We start from the raw sequence: 21,914 nt of genomic DNA on the forward strand, positions 1-21,914 counted from the left end.
GTCCCTCCCCATTGCCTGCCGGGGCGCACCCAGCACCCCACGAAGCCACACCACCCCATTATCTCCCAACGCCCCAGCTGTTTCCAGCTGTGCGGGGAACCCTTGCCCCAACAGGGACAGCGCCTGCGCCCCACGCCGCAGCGGTGTGAATTATTGAGGCGGGTAGGAGCATCGCCCCGGCCTTCCTCTGCCTCTTCCTCGTCCCCTTGGGCCGGTGCCAGCGGGTGGGACGGCTCCGGTTTCTGCCAAGTCACGGCGGGGCGCGGGGACCTTGGTGGCGTCACGTGGGCGCCGGGCGGCCCTTAAGGCGCGCGGGCAGCGGGCGGGCGGGCAGCAGATCCGGAGCGCACCCGCAGCCATGAGCGTCCCCATCGCCAAGTCCTTCTACGACCTGAGCGCCACCTCCTTGCAGGGGGAGAAGGTGGACTTCAACGTCTTCCGGGGCCGCGTGGTCCTCATCGAGAACGTGGCGTCGCTCTGAGGCACCACGGTGCGGGACTACACCCAGCTCAACCAGCTGCAGGCTCGCTACCCGCGGCGGCTGGTGGTGCTGGGCTTCCCCTGCAACCAGTTCGGCTACCAGGTAGGTGCCCAGCATGGGCGGGGGGGGGGGGGCAGGGGGGGCACAGAGCCCAGGGCTCGGGACAGCGGCGGCACAACCCCGGTGTCCCCTTCCCCGTCCCAGGAGAACGGCACCAACGAGGAGATCCTCAACTGCCTCAAGCACGTGCGGCCGGGGGGCGGCTTCGAGCCCAACTTCACCCTGTTCCAGAAGTGCCAGGTGAACGGGCAGGACACCCACCCCGTCTTTGCCTACCTGAAAGCCCACCTGCCCGCCCCGGTGGACGAGCCTGACCACCTGATGACCGAGCCCCGCTTCGTGGTGTGGAGCCCCGTGCGGCGCTCCGACATCTCCTGGAACTTCGAGAAGTTCCTGGTGGGCCCCGAGGGGGAACCTTTCCGCCGCTACAGCCCCCGCCTGCCCACCGCCCAGCTGGAGCCCGACATCCAGCGCCTCCTCAAGCTGGCCAAGTAGGGCTGTCCCCCCCCCCCCGGGGACGGCCCCAGCCCTCCGCCGGGTGACGGCCCCCTCTGAAACCCCCGTGGGGAGGGGGCCCGATGTGGCGGCGAGCCGGGGCCACCGGGGTGGTGGGCGCCCGGATGGGATCGGCTGCAATAAAGGAGCAGGAAGGAGCGCCCGAGCACCCCCGTTTGTGTCCCCCCCAGCCCGAGCGCATGGCGGGCGGTTGGGTCTGGGGAGCGGCTGTGCGGGGTGGATAAGAGCCAGGCGCGGTTGCAACCCCACCCTGGGGGGGAGGGGGGAAACAATTTTGGCAGCCCCAAGGTGAGGGTGTGCTGCCTGCCCTGCCCTGCCCGCCCCAGGAATGCGCACCCCTGAGCAGGACTGGGGGGGGGGCACTGCAGTGCTGGGGGGGGGGCAGCGATCCTGCTACACAGCCCCCCGGGGGGGAAATGGTTCAGGCGTGGGGTTTGGGAGGCTGCGTGTGCGCCTGGGACACAAGGAAGGGTGGTGGGAAGGGAAAAGACTGTTCCATCCCCGAGCAGGGCCCCAGCACCCTTTGCTGGAGGGGCTCGGGGGGCTGAAAATCACCCCCGCCCCCTCCTGTTCCCATCCACACAGGGGGAACGATCCCAAAGCTCCCCGAGCTGTTACACGCTCACATTTATTGCCCACGCGGACCCCTTTGGGGCAGGACGAGGCGGCTGTGCCACCCTGAGCCGTTTTGGGGGTGGGTTTCTGGGCCCCCTCCCTTTGTTCAGTGCGAGGGGGGCTCAGGAGCAGGCGCAGCACGGGGCTGGAGCAGAGCAGGCAGCATCCAGCATCGGGTGTCCACCGCATCCAGGCTGGAGGTTTGAACTGGAGCGGGAACAAAGCCCCCCAGCGCCAGCAGCGCGGTCCCACAGCTCCGTGGGGCACATGGGGAGTGGGGCCGGGGGCTGTGCCAGGGCACAGACGGGCTTCAGAAGAGCGGGGTCATCTGGCGCGGGTCGTCGGGCAGGATGCTGATGGAGTCCTCGGCCCGGCCGCACAGCAGGCACAGCATGGTGTACTCCTGCAGCGGGACACGGCCGCGGGGCTTTCAGGCTGCTCTGTCCCTCCCCGACTCCTCTCCACCGCTGGGGAAACCGGAGCCGGGGCCGGCACCTGATCCCCGATTGCAATCGGACCGCGGCGGATCGTGTTTCATCCCCCGGGACCCCATTTCCCCGGAGCCCATTTTCCAGCATTTAGCTGCTGAATGGGAAATGCGCCAGGGAGGAGGGCTGGGAAGCGCGAATCCGGCGCTGAGACAGCGCCGCGGTGAGCCCAAGGCTCCTGTTTCCAGCTCCTGCCCGTGCCGAGCTCCTGAGATGCCCCCGAGGCGCTCGCCCCCGAAGCTGCGCAGCTCCCTCCTGCGGCTGCGAGGGCAGGAGGGCAGCAGCAGGACTCAGGGCGCCTCTGGAGCCGGGGAGAGGCTGCTGGGGACCCCAGGGGGCAGCGGGGACCCCCGGGAGGACGGGGAGCCCCAGGAGGACGTACCTGGTAGTCATCCACCACGCTGAAGGTGTACTCGTGGCGTGCGATCAGGTGGTGGCAGTTCTTGCACAGGTCTGCGGGGCAGGAGCAGTTTAGGGGACGTGCCCAGCCCTGGCACCGCTGTCCCTGGGAACCCCCAGCCTCACCCCCAGACCCTTTGGTGCCCGAGCCCCCACCTGAGGGACTGACACCCCCCTACCCACCCCAGTCCCCAGGGTGGGTCCCCAAGCACAACTCACCCCCAGGCACCTCAGCGTGCAGCAGCCCCCCAGACCCTCACCCAACCCCCCCAAATAACCCCCGGAGCCCCCAGTAACCCACCAGAGCACCAGATCCTCCCCAGGGAGCCCTCCCAGAGCAACAGGACCCCCCGGATTATCCCTCCAGGGCAACAGGACCCCCCCATGACCCCCCAGAGCACCCGATGTCCCCCAATACCCCCCCCAAAGCACAAGACACTCCCCCAAATAACCCCCCAGAGCACCAGATACCCCATAACCCCGCAGACCACCAGGACCCCCCAACACCCCCAAAGAGCACCAGGACCCCTCAATAACCCCAAAGAGCACCAGATGCCCCCATAACCTCCCCCCAAAGAGTACCAGGCCCCCCCCCAATACCCCCACAAATCACGAGACCCCCCCCCCACAAATAACCCCCAGAGCATCAATACCCCATAACCCCCCAGATCATCAGGACCCCCCAATACCCCCTCCCAGAGCACCTGGACCCCCCCCCCCCCCCAGTAACCCCCCAAAGAGCACCAGGACCCCCCCAATACCCCCCCCCAGGACCCCTCCCCGGTAACCCCCAGCCCCCCAACTCCCCCTATATCACCCCCACCCCCCCCCCCCCGTCGCCCCCCCCCGCCCCCGTCCCCACACGATCGTAGGTGACGATCTCGTCGTCGCCCCGCAGGCCGGCGGCGCGGTTGCCCAGCAGCACCAGGTCGCGGCGGCCGCACTGCGCGCAGCCCACGAAGTTGAGCAGGAAGGAGCCGCCCTCCAGGCAGGTGGTGCCCTGCGGGGAGGCACCGAGAGGCCCGGTAACGGCCGGTAACGGCCCCGCTAACGGCCCCGCTAACGGCCCCGTAACGGCCCCGTAACGCTCCACCCCCCCCCCTCAGCCCCCCCCCCCCGCCCGTACCCTCTCGGGGAACTCGGTGCCCACACAGCCCCCGCACATCCCGCCCGCCGCCGCCGCTCTCGCGAGACTTCCGCCGCGGGGGTGGGGCTTACGGAAATGGGCGTGGCTTTGTGGAAGTGGGCGTGGCTCGCGGAAGCGGGCGTGGCCTGTGGAAGTGGGCGTGGCGAAGAGCTGCAAGTGGGCGTTCCCTCCCCGCTTCGTTGCCTCCCAGGGAGGGGAGTGGGCGGGGTTTGGGTGGGAAAGGGGCGTGGCCGTTCGTAGCCCCGCCCCCGCCCCGGGTAGCGGGGAGGGGGTGCGCAGCCCTGGGGGGGGGGGGGCACCTAGGGTTAATGGGGGGCACCCAGGGTTAATTAGCGGGTACCCAGGGGTGATTGGGGGGGGGGTGCCCAGGACTAATTGGGGACAGCCCAATCTTGCTGTGGGTACTCAGGGCTAGTGCGAGGTACCTGAGGGGGCACCCAGGGCTAACTGGGGGGCACCCAGGATTATTAATTGGGGGGGGGGTACCCAGGACTAATTGGGAGCACCCAGGACTAATTGGGGGTACCCGGGGCTGCTTGGGGGGGTACTTAGAACTAACTGGGGGCACCCCAAGCTGGCTGGGTTCCCCAGGGCTAGTGCAAGGTACCTGGGGGGGGCTATAAGGGGACACCCCCCAGGGCTAACCTGGGGGGGGCTACCCAGGACTGATTGGGGGGGGGGTACCCGGGATTAATTGGGGACAATCCAATCTGTTTGGGGGTACCCAGGACTAGTGCGAGGTAGCTGGGGGGGGCACCCAGGACTAATTGGGGGGGTACCAGGACTAATTGGGGGCACCCCAAGCCGACTCGGGGCGCCCAAGGCTACCGCGAGGCACCTGGGGGGACCCTGGGGGGGGGGCACCCAGCGCTACCGGGGGGGGGTCCCCGCGGCCGGTGGGTCCGTGGCGCTGCGCTGCGCCGCGCCGCGCCGCTCCGCGCCGCCAGGTGCCGGTGCCGGTACCGGTGCCGGTGGCGGCCGGGGGGGGCCGCTGTGCTGCATTGCGGGGCGGGCGGGCGGCCCGTCCCCGCCCGCCTCCGCCCGGCCCTCCCGTGGGGGGGGGGGGCAGAGCGGGGCTATCTGGGCCGGGCAAGCCGCTGGCCCCCGGCAGGAATGTCCCGATAATGTTATTTATAGCGGCGGCTCCGCTGCCCCCGCCCCGCTCCGCTCCCGGCCCGCCGCCGCCGCCGCCGCCGCCGCCGCTCGCCCTCCCGCCGCCGCCCCGCGCAGGTGAGCGCCCCCCCCCCCCCCCGGCAGCGGGACGCGACCCCTCCCCCTTCCCCCCCCCGCCAGGCAGCGGGGACACACGGGGCCCCGCTGCCACCCCCCCGCCGGGGTGGCCGCCCCCTCCGGTGCCCCCCCTCCAGGGCTGCTCCCGCTGTGGGATTTTGGGGGGGGCATGCGTGGGGAGGGGGGGTCACCCGTGGGGGCTGCGCACCGGGAGTGGGACGTGCCGGGGGGGGGAATTTAGCGGGGGGGGGGGGGACACGCGGCGGTGACACGGTGACCCTGGCCCACGCTGTCACCCGGTGGGATTTTGGGTCCCAAGAAGAGTTTGGGTGCCCTTGGCGGGGAGGATGCTCCGGGGGTGCCCCGTGCCTGCGCTGCTCCCCCCGGCTGTAATGCTGGGGGGGGGGGGGGGGGGGGATTTGGGGTGCCCGGGGAGGGTCCCGCGCGTTTCGGGGAAATTTCGCAGCCGCCTGGCTTTGGTGAGATAATAACTGCTGGTCGTGGGTGAGCGCTGCCGGGGTGTCCGGGACAGCAGCCCCGTGCGTGGCACGTTCCCGGGTGCTTTTGGGGCCCTGCATGGAGATTTGGGGGGTTTGGGTGCCCCCCGCCCCGGGGGCAGGAGCGGGGCTGAGCCCGGGCCTATTTATAGCCAGAAATGCGCGCGGCGTGTAAGCACGTGTGTGTGCCACGGCGGCGTGGCTCGGTGACACCGGACAGCCCGGCTGGGACAGTGACGGTGGCGGTGACGGTGACGGCCAGCCCAGCCCTGGGCAGCCCAGAGCCCCGCTCCTGCTTGGCCCCGGGGGGCGAGCGTTGGGCATCGAGGTCCGGCGGAGCCGTGCCGTGCCGTGCCATCTGCTCCCGGCCCTGGTCGCACGCCCGCGGCGCTGCCGGTGGCTGCGGGGCCGTCCCTCTGTTCGCAGCGGGGCTAGAAAGGAAAAAAATGACTGCTTTGGGAAAACGAAGCTGGGGAAAACGAAGCAGCCGGGGCGATGCTGAACGCCAGCACCCCGGCACCCCAGGGTGCTTTGTTGGGGCGCTTCACTCCGGTGAATGGAGCCCGCTCCTGTGCTGGTGGCTGGCACTTGCATGCAGCCTGGGTGAGCGGGGAAGGGGCTCGGGGCGCGGCGGGACCCCCACATTCCACGCGGACACCGGGCACAGCGGGGGGACCTTGGCGGCGGCGGCGGCTCAGTGCCAGCCCCTGGCCGGGAAGTGCTGATTCACGGCGCCGATCCGCGGCCGGGGAAGGCAGAGGGGTGCAGCCCGCAGGCTGGGTGCTCGCCGCCGGGGCTGCGGTGGTGGGACGCAAACCCCCGCGTGGAGCAGCCGCCGGTGGGCCCCTGCCGGGCGCCGTTGTTCTCCCGGCGGCGCTGGTGCGGCAGAGGGAGATTTAAAGGCTCGGAGAGCGCCCGCGTCGCCAACGCGCGGTGTTGGCTCGCCCAGGGCCCCACCGGAGGCTCAGAGGAGGAGGAGGATGCTCACTCCCCGCTGCTGTTGCAGGCACAGAGACCCGGCACAGCTCGGCACACCCGCAGTTCCAGGGGGTTCCCAAAATCTGGGGTTCCCCATGGTTGTATTTTTTTTTTTTTCTGAGCCTGGTGCTGGCTGGCAGCGGCACAGAGCCAAGGGGTGCCGGGGGTGCAGTGTGGAGGGCTGCGTGCCCCGCTCTTGCACACCCCCATGTGCTCCTGCACATGCTTGCGTTGCCCTGCATGTGCTCACAAACAACCTTGCATGCATCTGCTCGCACATGCACGCTCTTGCACACTCCTGCATGTCCTTGCACTTGTGTGCACACTCTTGAATGCTTTGGCATGTTCCTGCATGTCCTTGCTCGCAACTGCGTGCTCTTGCATGCGCGTGCTCACATGTGTGTACTCTTGCACACTCTTACATGCTCTGGCGTGCTCTTGCACGTTCTTGCTAGCACGTGCTTGCTCTTGCACGCTCTGGCATGCCCTTGCTCACGTGCGCACGCTCTGGCATGCCCTTGCACACTCTTGTGTGCATGTCTGCTCCCAAGCCAAACTCCTGCCTGCGCTGCCGAGATTAGGGTGCAGAGAAAGCGCCCAGCCCTGCCAGCCCCCGATAAAGGCCCCCCTGCCATGTACGGGTGTTTTCCCCCCCTGCAGCCCTGGGGGTCATCCCTATGCTCCCCAGTGTCCCTGTGCGTCCCCACAGGCCCCAGGTTTGGAGGGGTCACCCTGGGGGGCTGCTCAGTCCCAGGGGTGCCTGGCTGGGTGCACCCTATGAGGCAAGGAGGGTGCCAGGATTTTGGGGGGGGTGCTGTTGGGAGAAGGGGGGGTCCGAGCGAGTGCAGGAGGTGGCAGCCCTCAGCCTGGCTCCCTGCACCCTTCGGGGGCCCCAGGGTGGCCGCGCAGCCCCCCCGCCTTCCCGGCAGCTGCTGGCAGGCATTTTTAGATACCGGCCCGTCCTATCTGCGTCTCAAATGTCCCCGGGGGCGGGTGTCCCCTCCCGGCCCCCCCCCCCCGGCAGCTGTCATCCGCTCTCCCCGTGAAGCCCCTCCCGGCGCAGGCGTGGGGCGGGTGCCCGCAGCCCCCGTGTCCCTTAGGGGGTGTCCATGGGGACGCCACCCACAGGCGCTCTGGCACCCACATGGGGACGCAGCGGCGTGAGCCACCACAGGGTGACAACGGCACCCTGAGCGCGTGGCACCTCTGTGCCCCGAAACACCTGGGGCGTGGCGCTAAATCCCGTTGAGCCGATTAACCGGCAGGTCTTAGCCACAAATCCCGGTGCGTGGTGGGGCGGCAATGCCCGTGCCCGCGTCCCCGCCACCCCACAGCGGCCCCTTCCCCGCAGCCGACGGCCGCCCGGCCGCGGGACGCCGGGACCATGACCTCGGAGAACGACTACGACCACCTGGAGCTTCAGCAGTCCTACAGCCACTGGGACGCCTCTGACGATGAGCTGGACAATGACAACAGCTCCGCGCGCCTCTTCGAGCGCTCCCGCATCAAAGCCCTGGCAGGTGCGGGGATGGTTTTTGGGGTCCCCGTGGTCCCCACCGGCGTGGCGTGGGGTTGTCCCCGGTGCCACCGTGCCCGCTGTCATTGCAGACGAGCGGGAGGCAGTGCAGAAGAAGACCTTCACCAAGTGGGTGAACTTGCACTTGGCTTGCGTCACCTGCCGCATCTCGGACCTCTACCTGGACCTCCGGGACGGGCGGATGCTCATCAAGCTGCTGGAGGTGCTGTCCAAAGAGATGCTGGTACGAGTCCCCTCCGGCTGGGGAACCCGCCACCCGTGCCGTGCCATGCACTGCTGCCTCCAGTGCTGCACCACGGCTAGCGTCGGGCCGGGGTGGATATGGTGGAGGGGCGTCCCTGGGCAGGGCAGGGGGTGCCCAGGGGTGAGGGCAGGGTGCTGAGCACTGTCACGCCCCAGCCCAAGCCCACCAAGGGCCGGATGCGGATCCACTGCCTGGAGAATGTGGACAAGGCGCTGCAGTTCCTGAAGGAGAAGCAGGTGCACCTGGAGAACATGGGCTCCCACGACATCGTGGATGGCAACCACCGCCTCATCCTCGGCCTCATCTGGACCATCATCCTCCGCTTCCAGGTGGGCTGGGCGGCACCCATGGGCTCGACACCCAAACGGGAGCTGTCCTCCACCGCCGTCCTCTGACAGCCCGGGCTGTCCTTCTGTCCCCCAGGTCCAGGATGTCATCAAGGAGATGAAGGAAGGCCCGGAGACGCGCTCCCCCCGGGACGCGCTGCTGCTCTGGTGCCAGATGAAGACAGCGGGGTAGGTGGTGGGACCCTCATCCCCCTCCCTGGGGTCCAGGGGTGCGCAGAGGCTGACGGTGAGGTGTCCCCATTGCAGCTACCCCCACGTGAACATCACCAACTTCACCTCCAGCTGGAAGGACGGGCTGGCCTTCAACGCCCTCATCCACAAGCACAGGTATGCGGCGCGGTGGCCAGCACTGGGGCAGCAGTGGCACGGCAGCGTCACCATGTCCCATGTCCTCCTCTGTCCCCAGGCCCGAGCTGTTTGAGTTCAAAACCCTGACCAAGTCCAACGCCCGGCACAACCTGGAGCATGCGTTCAGCGTGGCAGAGCGGCATCTGGGCATCACCCCCCTCCTCGACCCTGAAGGTGAGGCCGCTGCCAACCCCCTGCCTCAGTTTCCCCCCTGGGATGTGCCCATGGAAGGACAGAGGTGTCCTACTCTGGGTGGGACAAGGACATGGGTGGCACCCCAGGGTGCTGCAGCGGCTGGGTCAGGGCTGACGCCTCTCTCATGCTTGCAGATGTGTTCACGGAGAACCCTGATGAGAAGTCCATCATCACCTACGTGGTGGCCTTCTACCACTACTTCTCCGAGATGAAGAAGCTGGAGGTGAAGGGCAGGCGGCTGGGCAAGGTGAGGACGATGTTGGGGCTGGGGGAGCTGCCGGGGTGCCCCGCGCTCACCGCCAGCCCCACCGCAGGTCATCGAGCACGCCAAGGAGACGGAGCGGATGATCGAGGGCTACGGGGGGCTGGCCTCCGACCTGCTCACCTGGATCGAGCAGACCATCATCTCCCTCAACAGCCGCAGCTTCGCCAACTCGCTGGCCGGGGTGCAGCACCAGCTGCAAGCCTTCAGCACCTACCGCACGGTGGAGAAGCCCCCTAAGTAAGCATCCCCCCGGCTCCCCGCCCGCAGCGAGCGCCCATGGGTGCCCCGGGCTGAGCTCTCTGCGGGTCAGGTTTCAGGAGAAGGGCAACCTGGAGGTGCTGCTCTTCACCATCCAGTCACGGATGCGAGCCAACAACCAGCGCGTCTACACCCCACATGAAGGGCGCCTGGTCTGCGACATCAACCGGGTATGGGTACCCTCCGGCTGTGCCCCATGGGGGGACATGTGGCTGCTCCTGGGATGCCTGAGGACTTGGGGGCAGCTTTTCCACCAGTACCCCAGGGGCTTTTCCCCTTAGGTTGTCTTGGGGCAGGTTGGGTCCGTCTTGGGGCAGGTTGGGTCCGTCTTGGGGCAGGTTGGGTCCATCCCATCCCAGGGCATGTTGGGGTTCTCCATCGATGCTCCCCCACCCTTGGAGCACACTGGGGTTCACCAGCAGAGTGAGATGGCGCCGGTGGGACGTGGCACATGTGTCCCACCCCATCCGGCGCTGCCTTTTGCCAGGCGTGGGAGCAGCTGGAGAAAGCGGAGCACGAGCGGGAGCTGGCGCTGCGCAACGAGCTCATCCGGCAGGAGAAGCTGGAGCAGCTGGCACGGCGCTTCGACCTGAAGGCGGCCATGCGGGAGGCCTGGCTGAGTGAGAACCAGCGCCTGGTGGCACAGGTGGGCTGCGGGGCACCCACCGCGGGGACGGGGACACCCTGAAATTGCCTCACCACCAGCTTTGCTCCTGGCAGGATAACTTCGGCCAGGACCTGCCAGCGGTGGAGGCGGCCAAGAAGAAGCACGAGGCCATCGAGACGGACACGGCCGCCTACAAGGAGCGGGTGCAGGCCATCGAGGCGGTGGCGAAGGAGCTGGAGGCAGAGGGCTACCACGACATCAAGCGCATCAAGGGGCGCAAGGACAACATCCTGCGGCTCTGGGAGCAGCTCCAGGAGCTGCTGCGTGCCCGGCGTCAGCGCCTCGAGATGAACCTCACCCTGCAGCACCTCTTCCAGGAGATGCTGCACAGCATCGACTGGATGGACGAGGTCAAGGTGAGCTGCAGATGCGGGAGGTTTGGCATCACCGTGGGCTGATGCCACCATGGGTTGGGTGCTTTGGTCCCACCAGGCAGGGGGTCAGCGGGACTTCTTGGGGAGGCAGAAGATCGTTATGGGGTGTTTGGGAGCTGGAGAGGGATGATGTGGCCACCGTCACCACGTTATGCTGGGACATGATGAATGCAATGCCCAGGAGATGCATCCATTCCCTGGTGCATGCATTGCTCAGGCGATGACAGAGCTGGCACCGGTGCTGGGTGCCCACCACCTGCTCGGAGCCTGCAGGTGACACCTGGGTCTTCCGCAGGCGCAGCTGGCATCGCCTGAATCCGGGAAGCACCTCCTGGAGGTGGAGGAGCTGCTGGAGACCCACCGGCTGCTGGAAGGTGACATGGCTCTGCAGGCAGAGAAGGTGCGGGCTGTCAGTGCTGCTGCCCTCCGCTTCGCCGACGCTGAGGGTAGGTGTGCTGCTCCAACGGGCTGGGGGTGCTCCAGGGGTTGGGTGCTCCAGGGGGGATGCACTGGGGTTGGATGCTCCAGGAGTCTCCAAGGGGTTGGGGTCTCCAAGGGGTTGGGGGCACTCCAGGGGTCAGGGTCTCCAAGGGTTCCCAAAGATAGGTCGCTCTAAGGGTAGGGTTGTTCCAAGGGTTGGGTGCTTCAGGGGTCTCCGAGGGGCTTGGGGCACTCCAGTGGTTGGGGACTCCAAGGGTCTCCAAGGATAGGGTTGCTACAAGGGTAGGGTCACTCCAAGGGCCCCCAAGGAGTTGGAGGCTCCAAGCGTCTGCAAAGGTAGAGCCACTCCAGGGTTGGGTACCCCAAGGATCTCCAAGGGTTGGGCTACTCCAAGGACTGTGCTGCTTCGAGGCTCTCCAAAAGAAGGATCGCTCCAAGGGTAGGGTCACTCCAGGAAGCCACAATGCATCCCAGGACCCCTCTGATGCCCACCCCCATGTCTCCCTGGCCAGGCTACCGCCCCTGCGACCCCAAAGTGATCCGGGACCGCGTGAGCCACCTGGAGCTGTGCCGGCGGGAGCTGCAGGCACTGGCGGCGAGGCGCAAAGCCCTGCTGGAGCAATCCCGGGCGCTCTGGCAGTGCCTGCGGGAGCTGGACGAGGCAGAGGACTGGATCAAGGAGCAGGAGCAGATCTGCTCGGCGCTGGATTACGGCAAGGACCTGGCGGGTGTGCTGCTGCTGCAGCGCCGCCATGCCGCCTTGGAGGCCGAGCTGGAGGCCCGGGGTGCCCGGCTGGAGCGGGCGCTGGTGGCGGCCGAGCGGCTGGCGGCTGCAGGGCGCGAGGCCAGGCAGCTGCGGGACCGGGCGGCCGCCGTCCGGGCGCTCTGGGGCCAGCTGCAGGAGCTGGTGGCTTTCCGCCGACGCGGGCTGCGGGACGCCGAGGGCTTCTTCCAGTTCCAGGCGGAGGCCGAGGAGCTGGCGGAGGCGCTGGCGGATGCCCGGCGGCGGGCGGCCAGCGAGGAGCTGGGCCACGATGAAGCCCGCACCCAGGTGCTGCTGCGGGAGCACCAGGAGCTGCTGGAGGAGCTGGTGGCCGCCCGGCAGCTCCTGGAGCGCTTGGGCCACCAAGCGGAGGGCTTCCCCCCGGAGCTGCAGGCTGGCCCCGAGGCACAGAGCTGGCTGGCAGCACTGCGGGCGCTGCACGCCGAGGTGGTTGGGCTGGCCGAGCTGCGTGGCCGCCGGCTGCAGGATGCCCTGGACCTCTACACTGTTTTTGGGGAGAGCGAAGCCTGCCATCTCTGGATGGCCTCCAAGGAGCGGTGGCTGGAGAAGCTGGAGGTGCCCGATGCGCTGGAGGACCTGGACGTGGTGCAGCACAGGTAGGGAGGTGCCACCACCTGTTGCCGCGAGCTCTGGCCCGTTCTCAGCCTGTTGCCACGAGGTCTGGCCCGTTCTCAGCCTGGACACCCCGCAGGCTGGACGGGCTGGAGCAGGAGATGGCCGGCGTGGCTCCCCAAATCGACGCCGTCAACCGCGCAGCCGACGGTCTGCTGGAGAGAGGGCACCCACGCAGCCCCCAGGTGCGGCAGTGCCAGCAGCAGCTCAACGAGAGGTACGTCCCTGAGTGGCGGGGGGGCCGTGCCCCGACGTGCCCCCCGCCCTGACCCCCGTGGCTGTGCAGGTGGGGCCGTTTTCGGGAGCTGGTGTCCCGGCGGCGCGCGGCGGTGGGCTCGGCGCTCAGCCTGCTCAACTACCGGCTGGAGTGCGAGGAGACCCGCTCCTGGCTGCTGGGCAAGACGCAGGTGGTGGAGTCCACACGGGACCTCGGCCGCGACCTGGCCGGCGTCCTGGCCACCCAGCGCAAGCTGTACGGCATCGAGCGTGAGCTGGCGGCCGCCGAGAGCCGCCTGGCCGCCCTGCGCCCCCAGGCTGGCCGCCTGGCCGAGGAGCGCCCCGAACTGGCCGAGGACGTGGCGGGGCGGCTGGCGGCGGCTCAAGATGCCATGGACGGGCTGCAGGATGCCCTGCGGGACCGGGCGGCCACGCTGGGGGAAGCCGGGCAGCTGCAGAGCTTCCTGCAGGACCTGGATGACTTCCAAGCGTGGCTCTTCGGGGCGCAGAAAGCCGTGGCGGCCACTGACGAGGTGCCGGTGTCGGTGGCCGAGGCGGAGGAGCTGCTGCAGCGGCACGCAGCCGCCCGTCAGGACGCCGAGGGGCACGCGGCTGCCTTTGAGGCGCTGGTGGATGCAGGCGAGCGGGTGACGAGGGGCCAGGAGGACCCCGAGTACGAGCAGCTGCGGGAGCGGCTGCGGGGCGTGGAGGCGGGCTGGGGCGCCCTGCGCAAGATGTGGGACGCCCGGCAGCGCTTCCTCGCCCAGTGCCTGGGCTTCCAGGAGTTCCTGCGTGACGCCAAGCAGGCGGAGATCCTCCTCACCAACCAGGTGGGTGCGCGGTGGGTGTGAGAGACCCTGACAGGGTGGGTCCATCAAGCAAACCAGGCACAGCACCCATCCCCGTGGTAGGAGAGGGCTGGTAGCTTCCCAGAAAGGGTGCTGAGCCCCCGTGCCCCACAGGAGTACACGCTGGCCCACCTGGAGCTGCCCACCACGCTGGAGGGCTCGGTGGCCGCCCTGCGCCGCTTTGAGGACTTCCACGCCAGCATGGAGAGCAGTGCTGAGAAGGTCCCCAGCGTGGTGGCCAGCGGCACCAAGCTGGTGGCTGAGGGCAACATCTTCTCCGAGAAGATCACCGAGAAGTGCCAGGCCCTCCAGGAGCGGTGAGCTGGGTGAGGGGCTCCGTGGGCACCCCCGTGGGTGGGGTGGCAGGGGGGTGATGCTGCCTGTCCCCCCCACCAGGCACCAAGCAATCGTGGCCAAGGCTCAGGAGGCAGCGGGCTTGCTGCAGGACAACCACGAGCTGCAGAGCTTCCTGCAGAGCTGCCGAGAGGTAGGCTAACGGCACAGCCAGCGGCACCGCGGGGTGCCCTGGGCCGAGCCGTGACGCCCTCGCCCGCAGCTCGCCGCCTGGGTGGAGGAGAAGATGCTGACAGCGCAGGACGCATCCTACGGGGAAGCCCGTGGTCTCCACGGCAAGTGGCAGAAGCACCAGGCGTTCATGGCCGAGCTGGCGGCCAACCGGGGCTGGATGGAGAAGATCGAAGAGGTGGGTCCTGGCGAGGGAGGACAGCTGTCCCCCAGTGTGGGGACACGGCTGCCGCTGACCGCGCCGACGTGCCACAGGAGGGGACGGAGCTGGCGAGCCGCAAGCCGCAGTACGGCGCCGTGGTGGGACGGCGCCTGGGCGAGCTGCGGGCGCTGTGGGACGGGCTGCATGCCGCCGCAGAGGAGAAGGGCCGGCAGCTCTTCGAGGCCAACCGCGCCGAGCTGTCTGCCCAGAGCTACGGCGACCTGGAGCGCTGGCTGGGGCAGGCAGAGGGCGAGCTGCGTGCCGCTGAGTGGGCCGAGGACCTCACCAGTGCCAACCTGCTGCTCAAGAGGCTGACGGTGGGCAGCGGGCGTGCAGTCGGGGGGCGTCATAAAATGGTGTTGTGGGCGGTGTGGTTGGGTCCTCACGGCTCTCCCCCTCCAGCGGCTGGAGGAGCAAGTGGGAGCGCGGCAGAAGGAGCTGGCGGAACTGGCGGCCCCGCTTGCCGGGGCTGCGCCGGAGCCTGATGGGCAGGAGCAGAGGCTCCAGCAGCGCTTCCTCGAGCTGCTGGAGCCACTGGGGAGGAGGAGGAGGGAGCTGGAGACCTCCAAGGCCATGTACCAGCTGGCGCGTGACCTGGAGGACGAGACGGTGAGCACCACAGCGGCAGTGGGGGCTGCGGTGCCGGGGGACGCGGGACACTCAGTGGGTGCTGTCGCCTGCAGCTGTGGGTGCAGGAGAGGATGCCACGGGCCAGGTCGACGGACCACGGCACTGACCTGCAGAGTGCGCAGCGCCTGGCCAAGAGGAACGAGGTGAGTCCGTGCCATGGCGGCACCCACCGCCCCACCTGGGGATGCCGGGTGCCGCCTCCCCTCATCCTGATCCCCTGGCCCCGTGGCAGACCCTGCAGAAGGAGCTGCAGGGCCATGCCCCCCGGCTGGCCGAGGTGCTGGCACGCGGTGAGGCGGTGGCCGAAGGACCGTGCCCAGAGCTGGCGGAGCGGGCACAGGAGCTGAGGGTGCTATGGGAAGCTCTGCGGGAGGAGGTGGCTGCGCGGCAGCGGAGGTTGCAGGAGGCCGGCGAGGCCCAGCAGTACTACCTGGATGCTGGCGAGGCCGAGGCGTGGGTCAGCGAGCAGGAGCTCTTCATGGGGGATGAGGAGAAGCCGAAGGTGAGGGCGACACCGCGTTGTGTGCCCGTGTCTCTCAGGGCCTCTGTGCTGTGCCGTGTCCTGCCGTGCCATCCTGTGCCATTACACGCCATTCCATGCCAAGCCGTGCTGTGCCATTACACACCATCTCACGGCATCCAATGCTGTGCCATTGCATGATATGTGTCACATCCCATGTTACTACATGCCATCCTATGCCACGTTGTGCCATGCCGTTGCATGCCATCCATCCCGTGCCATGTTGTGCCATCCTGCGCCATGCCATGCCATTGCACACTGTCCCATCCCATGCCATCCCGTGCCATGCTGTGCCATGCTCTGCCTGTGCACGCCATCTCATGGTATGTCACACTGTGCCATTGCATGCCATCCATCCAAAGCTGTTTCATGCAGGCTATTGCGTGCATCCATGCAGTGCCGTTACATGGCATACTGTGCCATGCCATTACACATTGTCCCGTGCCACACCATGCCATTACAGCTCATCCCATGCCATTACAAGTCCTCTCATGCCATCCAAGGTCATCCCATGCCATACCATGCTCTGCCATACAGTCCATCCCATGTTGTGGCACCCAACGCTATGCCTTTACGATGCCATCTCACGGTGTACCACGGCATCCTGTGCCATGCCATTCCACACCATCCTGTCCCCTACCATTATGTGCCATCCTGTGCCATTCCCCACCGTCTCACACCTTTACACACTATCCCATGCCATTGCACACCCTCCTATGTCATGCCATGCCATTGCACACCACGCTATGCTGAGCTCACCGCTGCTCCCTGCTGCAACGGAGGGAGGAAGGACGCCCTTGCAGGGTGGGCAGTGGGGCTGGACCCCAATCCCTGTTCTGTGGCCGTGCCTCGCGCTGACGTTTGGTGGTGCCGTCCCTGCTGCAGGACGAGGAAAGTGGGTTGGTGATGCTGAAGAGACACGTGCGGCAGCAGCGCTCCATTGAGGACTACGGCCAAACCATCAAGGAGCTGGCGGGGAGGGCGCAGCAGCTGCTCTCCGCCGGCCACCCCGAGGGGTAAGTGCCACCGTGCGTGTCCCAACCCTGGGGCAGCCCCATGCCTGCAGTGCCCGGGTGGGTGGAACGGCGGTTTGGTGGCATTCGCTGCCCCGCATGGCATTGCCCGGCAGTGGTGGAGGGACATGGGGAGCGCATCTATGGGGGGTTCTCCCCAAAACCCCCCCAAGGCATGGCAAAACCGTCGGGTTTGGGTACGAACTGGGGTGTCTGTGTGCCCGGGGCCGCGCAGGGAGCAGATCATCCGGCTGCAGGGCCAGGTGGACAAGCACTACGCGGGGCTGAAGGAGGCGGCTGAGGAGCGCCGGCGGCGCCTGGAGAACATGTGCCACCTCTTCCAGCTGAAGCGCGAGGTGGAGGACCTGGAGCAGTGGATCGCAGAGCGCGACGTGGCCGCCTCCTCCCAGGAGATGGGGCAGGACCTGGACCATGTCACGGTGAGCTCGCTGGCACAGGCCTAACGGTGACGGTGATTTTGGGGTGTTTTTGGGTGGCGTGAACAGGTCTCTTCCTCCCCACCCCAGCTGCTGCGGGAGAAGTTTCGGGAGTTTGCGCGGGAAACGGGCAGCGTGGGGCAGGAGCGCGTGGACCGGGTCAACCTGGCCATCGAGGACCTCATCGACGCGGGGCACATCGAGGCCGCCACCATGGCCGAGTGGAAGGACGGGCTGAACGAGAGCTGGGCCGACCTCCTGGAGCTCATCGACACCCGCATGCAGCTGCTGGCCGCCTCCCACGACCTGCACAAGTACTTCTATGACGGCGCTGAGCTGCTGGCCCTCATCGCCGCCCGCCACCAGGAGCTGCCCCAGGACCTGGGCGACGACTCGGGCTCGGTGGAGGCTTTCCACCGCATGCACAGCGCCTTCGAGCGCGACCTCCAGCTGCTGGAGACGCAGGTGCAGCAGTTTCGGGAGGTGGCGGCGCGGCTGCAGACCGCCTATGCCGGCGAGAAGGCGGCCAGCATCCAGCAGCTGGAGCAGGAGGTGGCGCGGGCACTGCGAGCGCTGCTGGAGGCGTGCAGCGGGCGCCGGGCGCGCTTGGTGGACACGGCCGACAAGTTCCGCTTCTTCAGCATGGCGCGCGACCTGCTCTCCTGGATGGAGAGCACCACGCGGCAGATCCAGACGCAGGAGAAGCCCAGGTAGGAGCGGAAGGGTCAGGGCGCCGTGCCTCTGCCCGCCGGCACAGCGCTCAGCCCCGTGTCTCCACTCCCCCGCCTCTGCCCCCAGGGACGTCTCCTCAGTGGAGCTGCTCATGACGTACCACCAGAGCATCCGCGCCGAGATGGACGCACGCAGTAAGAGCTTCGCCGCCTGCGTTGAGCTGGGCAAGAAGCTGCTGCAGCGCAAGCACCAGGAGTCACCTGAGGTGGGGACAGCCCCTGGATGGAAGGGGAGGGTGGGCGGTGGGGATGGACCCCCCCCCCCCGGTGACAGCTGCCCCTTGCAGATCAAGGCGAAGCTGATGGAGCTGCTGGACAAGAGGAAGGTCATGATGGAGCTGTGGCAGCAGCGCTGGGACCGGCTGCGGCTGTGTAAGTGTGATGACGGCCGGGTTGGGGAGCTGGGGGGGTGTCTGGGGCTGGTGGGACCCCCCAGGCGGCTGCTGAGCGCTCTGCCCCCGCTGCCCGCAGTGCTGGAGGTGTGCCAGTTCTCCAGGGACGCCTCGGTGGCCGAGTCGTGGTTGGTGGCGCAGGAGCCCTACCTGGCCAGCAGCGACTATGGGCAGACGGTGGACGGGGTGGAGAAGCTGCTTAAGCGGCACGAAGCCTTCGAGAAGTCCACGGCCACCTGGGAGGAACGCATCGCCGCCCTGAGGAAGCTGACGACGGTGAGGAAAGCTCAGGTGGCACCGTGGGTGGTGGTGGTGGGACGCGGCTGGGTGTCGTCCCCCCCCCCAACACCTGCATCCCCTTCCCCGGCAGCTGGAGCTCCTGGGTGGGCGGACACTGCGGGAGGAGGAGGTGACGCATGACGCCGCTCCCGAATATCGCCTGGATCTGGATGTTGAGCTGGAGGCAGGGTAAGGGGTGCGGGCACCGTGTCCCCAGGTGGCCGCCTGCAGGCAGAGTTTCCCCCCAGGCTGCCCCCGGCGGCGATTTTGGGGGCGCCCCGATGCCCACCTCTGTCCTTCAGGATGCTGAGCACCTCCCTCCCGCAGGTTGGAGGAAGAGGATGAGAAGAGGAAGGGGGTGACGCCGCAGGACACCTCTCCGCCTGCCACCGATGGGCTCCAACCGGTCAGTTCTGGCTTTTAGCTTTCTCCTTCCCCGGCACCAGGAATGTCCCCCCCGCATGGCCCCGCCGCGCCGACCGCTGCCCCTGGACGCGCCCGCGCCGACAGCTCCCGGCCCCGCTCCCTTCGCTCTCCCTCCCGTCCCGCATCGGGGACGGCCGCAACCCCGCACCTCCAGCCCTCGAGTTGTTCCTCGCGCTGAGTTGAATAAATGTTGAATGACCCCCGAAACTCCGGGCGGGCCCAAGGGCAGCGCCTTCCCCTGTGCCACGGCGCGTGTCCCCGTGGCGGCCGGCGGCTGGGAGCCCCGGGGTGAGGCTGGGGACAGCGGAGGCTGGCACCTGCGGGTGCGGGAGGCAGAGACGGAGCCGGCCACCCTGAATGAGGCAGGTCCCCAGCGCCGTTTGTCCCAGGAGACACCTGCAAGTCACAGGGACGCCGCACGGCCACCGCCACCTGGCACCCGGCTGTCCCAGCGCTGGGAGCGGAGCTGGCTCTGTCCTGGCACGGAGGGGACAGCCAGCTCTTTGGGGACACGGGGACACAGCAGTGGTGCTGCTGGATGGACGGATGTGCCTGTATCAGCTCTCTGGCTCGTGTCCCCAGGGGCATCGCTGCCCCCATGGGGATGCCACCCTGCGAGGCATCGTCACCCCAAGGGGCATCACTGATCTGCAAGGCGTTGTCACCCCGTGGGGCATCGTCACCCCAAGGGGCATCATCACCCCAAGGGGCATCGTCACCGTGAGGGGCATCGCTGATCTGCAAGGCGAGGCACCGTCATCCTGTGGTGCACCATCACCCCCTGGGGGTGTCACCGTGCGAGGCATCGTCATTCTATGGGGCATCACCACCCGATGGGACATTGCCACCCTGTGGAGGTGTCATCCTGCAAGGCGTCGTCGCCCCTGGGGTATCGCTACCCTCCAAGGCATTGTCACCCTATGGGGCATCGTCACCCCCTGGGGGTCACCCTGCAAGACATCGTCACCCCACAGGGTATTGCCCCCCTCTGGCATCATCACCTCGTGCTCGCTGCCACCCTCTGTGCTCCTCCTGCCTGCCTGGGGACAGGATTTGCTTTCTGGTTGTTCTACCTGCTCGGGGACAGCACCCCCTTCTGTCTCTCCTGCCTGCTTGGGGACATCTTCTGGCTCCTTGGGGACAAGATCGCTTTTCTGGGGACAGGATCCCCAACTTTCTGCTGGGGGACAAGATCACTTCTGCTGCTCAGGGACATGGGCATCTGCCGGCTCCTTGGGGACAGGGTCCCCCTCTGCCTGCTTGGGGACAAGACTGCTTTCTGCCAGCTTGGGGACACAATCCTCCTCTGCCTGCCTCCTTGGGGACACGGTCACCTTCTGGCAGCTTGGGGACAGCCTCCTTCCTCCTGTCCACCTCGGTGGGGCACACCGCAGGAGCTCCACGTGGCCCCAGCTCGTTTCTGCTACCGCCACCATGGGGCTGGGACCGTCCCCACATGAAGGAGGAGGGGGCTGTGGCATCACCGCGTTCTGCACCCAACCATGCCCCTGCCCAAAGCCTCACCCCGGGCATCCCATCTGCCGCACACCGCTGTCCCTGAGCCCTGTTTTGGGGGACATTCAGGGGTCCCCACACCATGCTGAGCCCCGGCTGCTGCTCCCAGCAGCTCCCAGTGGCCACCAGCTTCTCTGCGCAGCGCCGCTGTCACCAAGCACCGGGGAGCGACTGCTCCTGGCATTGGCGCTTGGGTTCTGTGTGTCCCCCACGGGGGGACACCACCGGTGCCACCATGCCCGGGGGCAGCACAGAGGGGAGGGGAGGGCACCCCGGGGACGTGGCTTGGTGAAGCGGGGAGGTGACAGCGGGTGACACCCATGGGGACGGGCTGTGACGTGGCTGTTGCTTCGCGGCAGCCGGCCCAGGGCGAGGAGGAGCCGGCAACAGTGCCACGGGAGGAGGTGGCCACGCTGCCTGCCCAGCCGGCCCGTGTCCAGCTTGAGGGCTACCTGGGACGCAAGCACGACCTGGAGGCAGCCACCAAGCGCGCGTCCAACAGGTAGGCACGGTGTGGCGGCCACCCCCGGCGGGCAGGGGGCACGGTGGCAGCCCGGTGGTGACGGGGCTGCCCGCAGGTCGTGGAGCACACGGTACTGCGTGCTGCGGGGCGGCGAGCTCGCCTTCTTCAAGGACGCCAAGAGCCGGGCGCTGGGGGTGCCCTGCCAGGGCGAGGAGCCCCTGGGGCTGCGCGACGCACGCTGCCAGGTGGCCGCTGGCTACAAGAAGAAGAAGCACGTCTTCACGCTCAGGTACGGCGTGGGTGCAGCGCCGGTACAGCATGGGTACGGCGCAGCACGGCACGGGTACGGTGTGGGTACAGCATGGGTACGGCGCAGCATGGCACGGGTATAGCATGGTATGGGTATGGGTATGGCACAGCTTGGGGCGGCGGGTGTCTCACCGCCCTGTGCTCTGACCCCAGGCTCAGCAACGGCAGCGAGTGGCTCTTCCACGGCAAGGATGAGGTGAGGGGTGCCCTGGGGGCCATGGGGTGGCCAGGGGACATGGGGGTGGCCAAAGGTACCCAAGGGGATGGAGGATGGCCAGTGGAGCTCAGGGGAGAAGGGGTGACCAGGGGCCACGGTGGTGGCCAGGGAAAGTGGTGGTGGCCAGAGGTCCCCAAGGGGAACGCTGGGGTGGCCAGAGGTGCCCAAGAGGACAGAATATGGTTAGTGGTACCCAGAGTGATGTTGGGTGGCCAGAGGTGCCCAGTGGGGACACGGGCAGCCATGGGATGTTGGGATGGCCAGTGGTGCTCAGGGAGATGCAGGGTGGCCAGGGGGACATTGGGGCTGCCAGGGGTGGCCAGGAGCCACGGGGGTGGCCAGAGGTGCCGGACGGGACAAAGGATGACCAGCGGTGCTCAGAGGGACGCAGGGCGCCCAAGGGGACATGGGGTGGCCAGAGGTGCCCAGGGGGCCACCGTGGGTCTGGTGCTCCCGGGACGAGCTGTGGGGCACCTGGCAGGGGCCAGGGGGTGCCGACCGCCCCGTGCCCCCCCCCCAGGAGGAGATGCAGACGTGGCTGCAGGGGCTGCACGCGGCCATCACCTCCTGCCAGACCCTGCCGGCCAAGGCGCGCAGCCTGCCCCCACCCCGCGCCCCCCCCGAGCCCGGCCCGCCCCGGCGGGACAAGGAGAAGCGCTTCAGCTTCTTCCCCAAGAAGAAATAAATCGGGGGGGGGGGGGGGGGCAG

General features: G+C 68.1%; 3 protein-coding genes across 6 annotated transcripts; 2 read left to right on the forward strand and 1 right to left on the reverse strand.

Moving 5' to 3' along the window:
• Nucleotides 1–89: 89 nt before the first annotated feature.
• GPX2 (glutathione peroxidase 2) lies at nucleotides 90–1,197 on the forward strand. Its single transcript, XM_040560291.1, has 2 exons — nucleotides 90–583; nucleotides 686–1,197. Exons 1-2 carry the CDS (start codon nucleotides 359–361, stop codon nucleotides 1,034–1,036), a joined length of 576 nt encoding a protein of 191 aa, XP_040416225.1. The 5' UTR covers nucleotides 90–358; the 3' UTR covers nucleotides 1,037–1,197.
• A 472-nt stretch (nucleotides 1,198–1,669) lies between these two features.
• On the reverse strand, nucleotides 1,670–3,825 carry CHURC1 (churchill domain containing 1). Its single transcript, XM_040560298.1, has 4 exons — nucleotides 3,686–3,825; nucleotides 3,424–3,559; nucleotides 2,543–2,613; nucleotides 1,670–2,075 (listed from the first exon to the last, which is right to left on the reverse strand). The coding sequence occupies exons 1-4, from the start codon at nucleotides 3,722–3,724 to the stop codon at nucleotides 1,983–1,985; spliced, it is 339 nt and encodes a 112-aa protein (XP_040416232.1). The 5' UTR covers nucleotides 3,725–3,825; the 3' UTR covers nucleotides 1,670–1,982.
• A 1,076-nt stretch (nucleotides 3,826–4,901) lies between these two features.
• On the forward strand, nucleotides 4,902–21,906 carry SPTB (spectrin beta, erythrocytic). Of its 4 annotated transcripts, XM_040560182.1 has the most exons (36): nucleotides 4,902–4,936; nucleotides 7,763–7,931; nucleotides 8,020–8,171; nucleotides 8,348–8,521; nucleotides 8,616–8,707; nucleotides 8,786–8,866; nucleotides 8,946–9,061; nucleotides 9,217–9,329; nucleotides 9,397–9,584; nucleotides 9,658–9,775; nucleotides 10,093–10,251; nucleotides 10,326–10,628; nucleotides 10,942–11,092; nucleotides 11,600–12,467; nucleotides 12,563–12,700; nucleotides 12,770–13,529; nucleotides 13,662–13,864; nucleotides 13,944–14,034; nucleotides 14,104–14,250; nucleotides 14,328–14,591; nucleotides 14,677–14,883; nucleotides 14,958–15,047; nucleotides 15,137–15,406; nucleotides 16,310–16,440; nucleotides 16,673–16,877; nucleotides 16,965–17,584; nucleotides 17,673–17,811; nucleotides 17,893–17,977; nucleotides 18,077–18,273; nucleotides 18,368–18,465; nucleotides 18,604–18,682; nucleotides 19,069–19,677; nucleotides 20,577–20,719; nucleotides 20,796–20,969; nucleotides 21,143–21,185; nucleotides 21,727–21,906. In XM_040560182.1, exons 2-36 carry the CDS (start codon nucleotides 7,796–7,798, stop codon nucleotides 21,889–21,891), a joined length of 7,509 nt encoding a protein of 2,502 aa, XP_040416116.1. In that variant the 5' UTR covers nucleotides 4,902–4,936; nucleotides 7,763–7,795; the 3' UTR covers nucleotides 21,892–21,906. The 4 variants fall into 4 exon arrangements, 3 of the variants coding, with proteins under 3 accessions (XP_040416116.1, XP_040416118.1, XP_040416117.1); XR_005820734.1 differs by lacking the exons at nucleotides 21,143–21,185; nucleotides 21,727–21,906 and having other exon boundaries at nucleotides 19,069–19,370; nucleotides 19,448–19,677; nucleotides 20,796–20,936; XM_040560184.1 differs by lacking the exon at nucleotides 19,069–19,677.
• Nucleotides 21,907–21,914: the final 8 nt, after the last annotated feature.

This window comes from Cygnus olor, chromosome 5 (genome assembly GCF_009769625.2).
Source record: "Cygnus olor isolate bCygOlo1 chromosome 5, bCygOlo1.pri.v2, whole genome shotgun sequence".
Classification (NCBI taxonomy): Eukaryota; Metazoa; Chordata; class Aves; order Anseriformes; family Anatidae; genus Cygnus; species Cygnus olor.

Coding starts and splice junctions, on each gene's coding strand:
- SPTB (XM_040560182.1), top strand. CDS start 7,796: ATGACCTCGGAGAACGACTACGACCACCTGGAGCTTCAGCAGTCCTAC. Junction 9,062..9,216: donor CCCCCTCCTCGACCCTGAAG/GTGAGGCCGCTG, acceptor TCATGCTTGCAG/ATGTGTTCACGGAGAACCCT. Junction 14,035..14,103: donor TCCTGCAGAGCTGCCGAGAG/GTAGGCTAACGG, acceptor CCTCGCCCGCAG/CTCGCCGCCTGGGTGGAGGA.
- CHURC1 (XM_040560298.1), bottom strand. CDS start 3,724: ATGTGCGGGGGCTGTGTGGGCACCGAGTTCCCCGAGAGG. Junction 3,560..3,685: donor GCACCGAGTTCCCCGAGAGG/GTACGGGCGGGG, acceptor GCCTCCCCGCAG/GGCACCACCTGCCTGGAGGG. Junction 2,076..2,542: donor GCGTGGTGGATGACTACCAG/GTACGTCCTCCT, acceptor GTCCCGCTGCAG/GAGTACACCATGCTGTGCCT.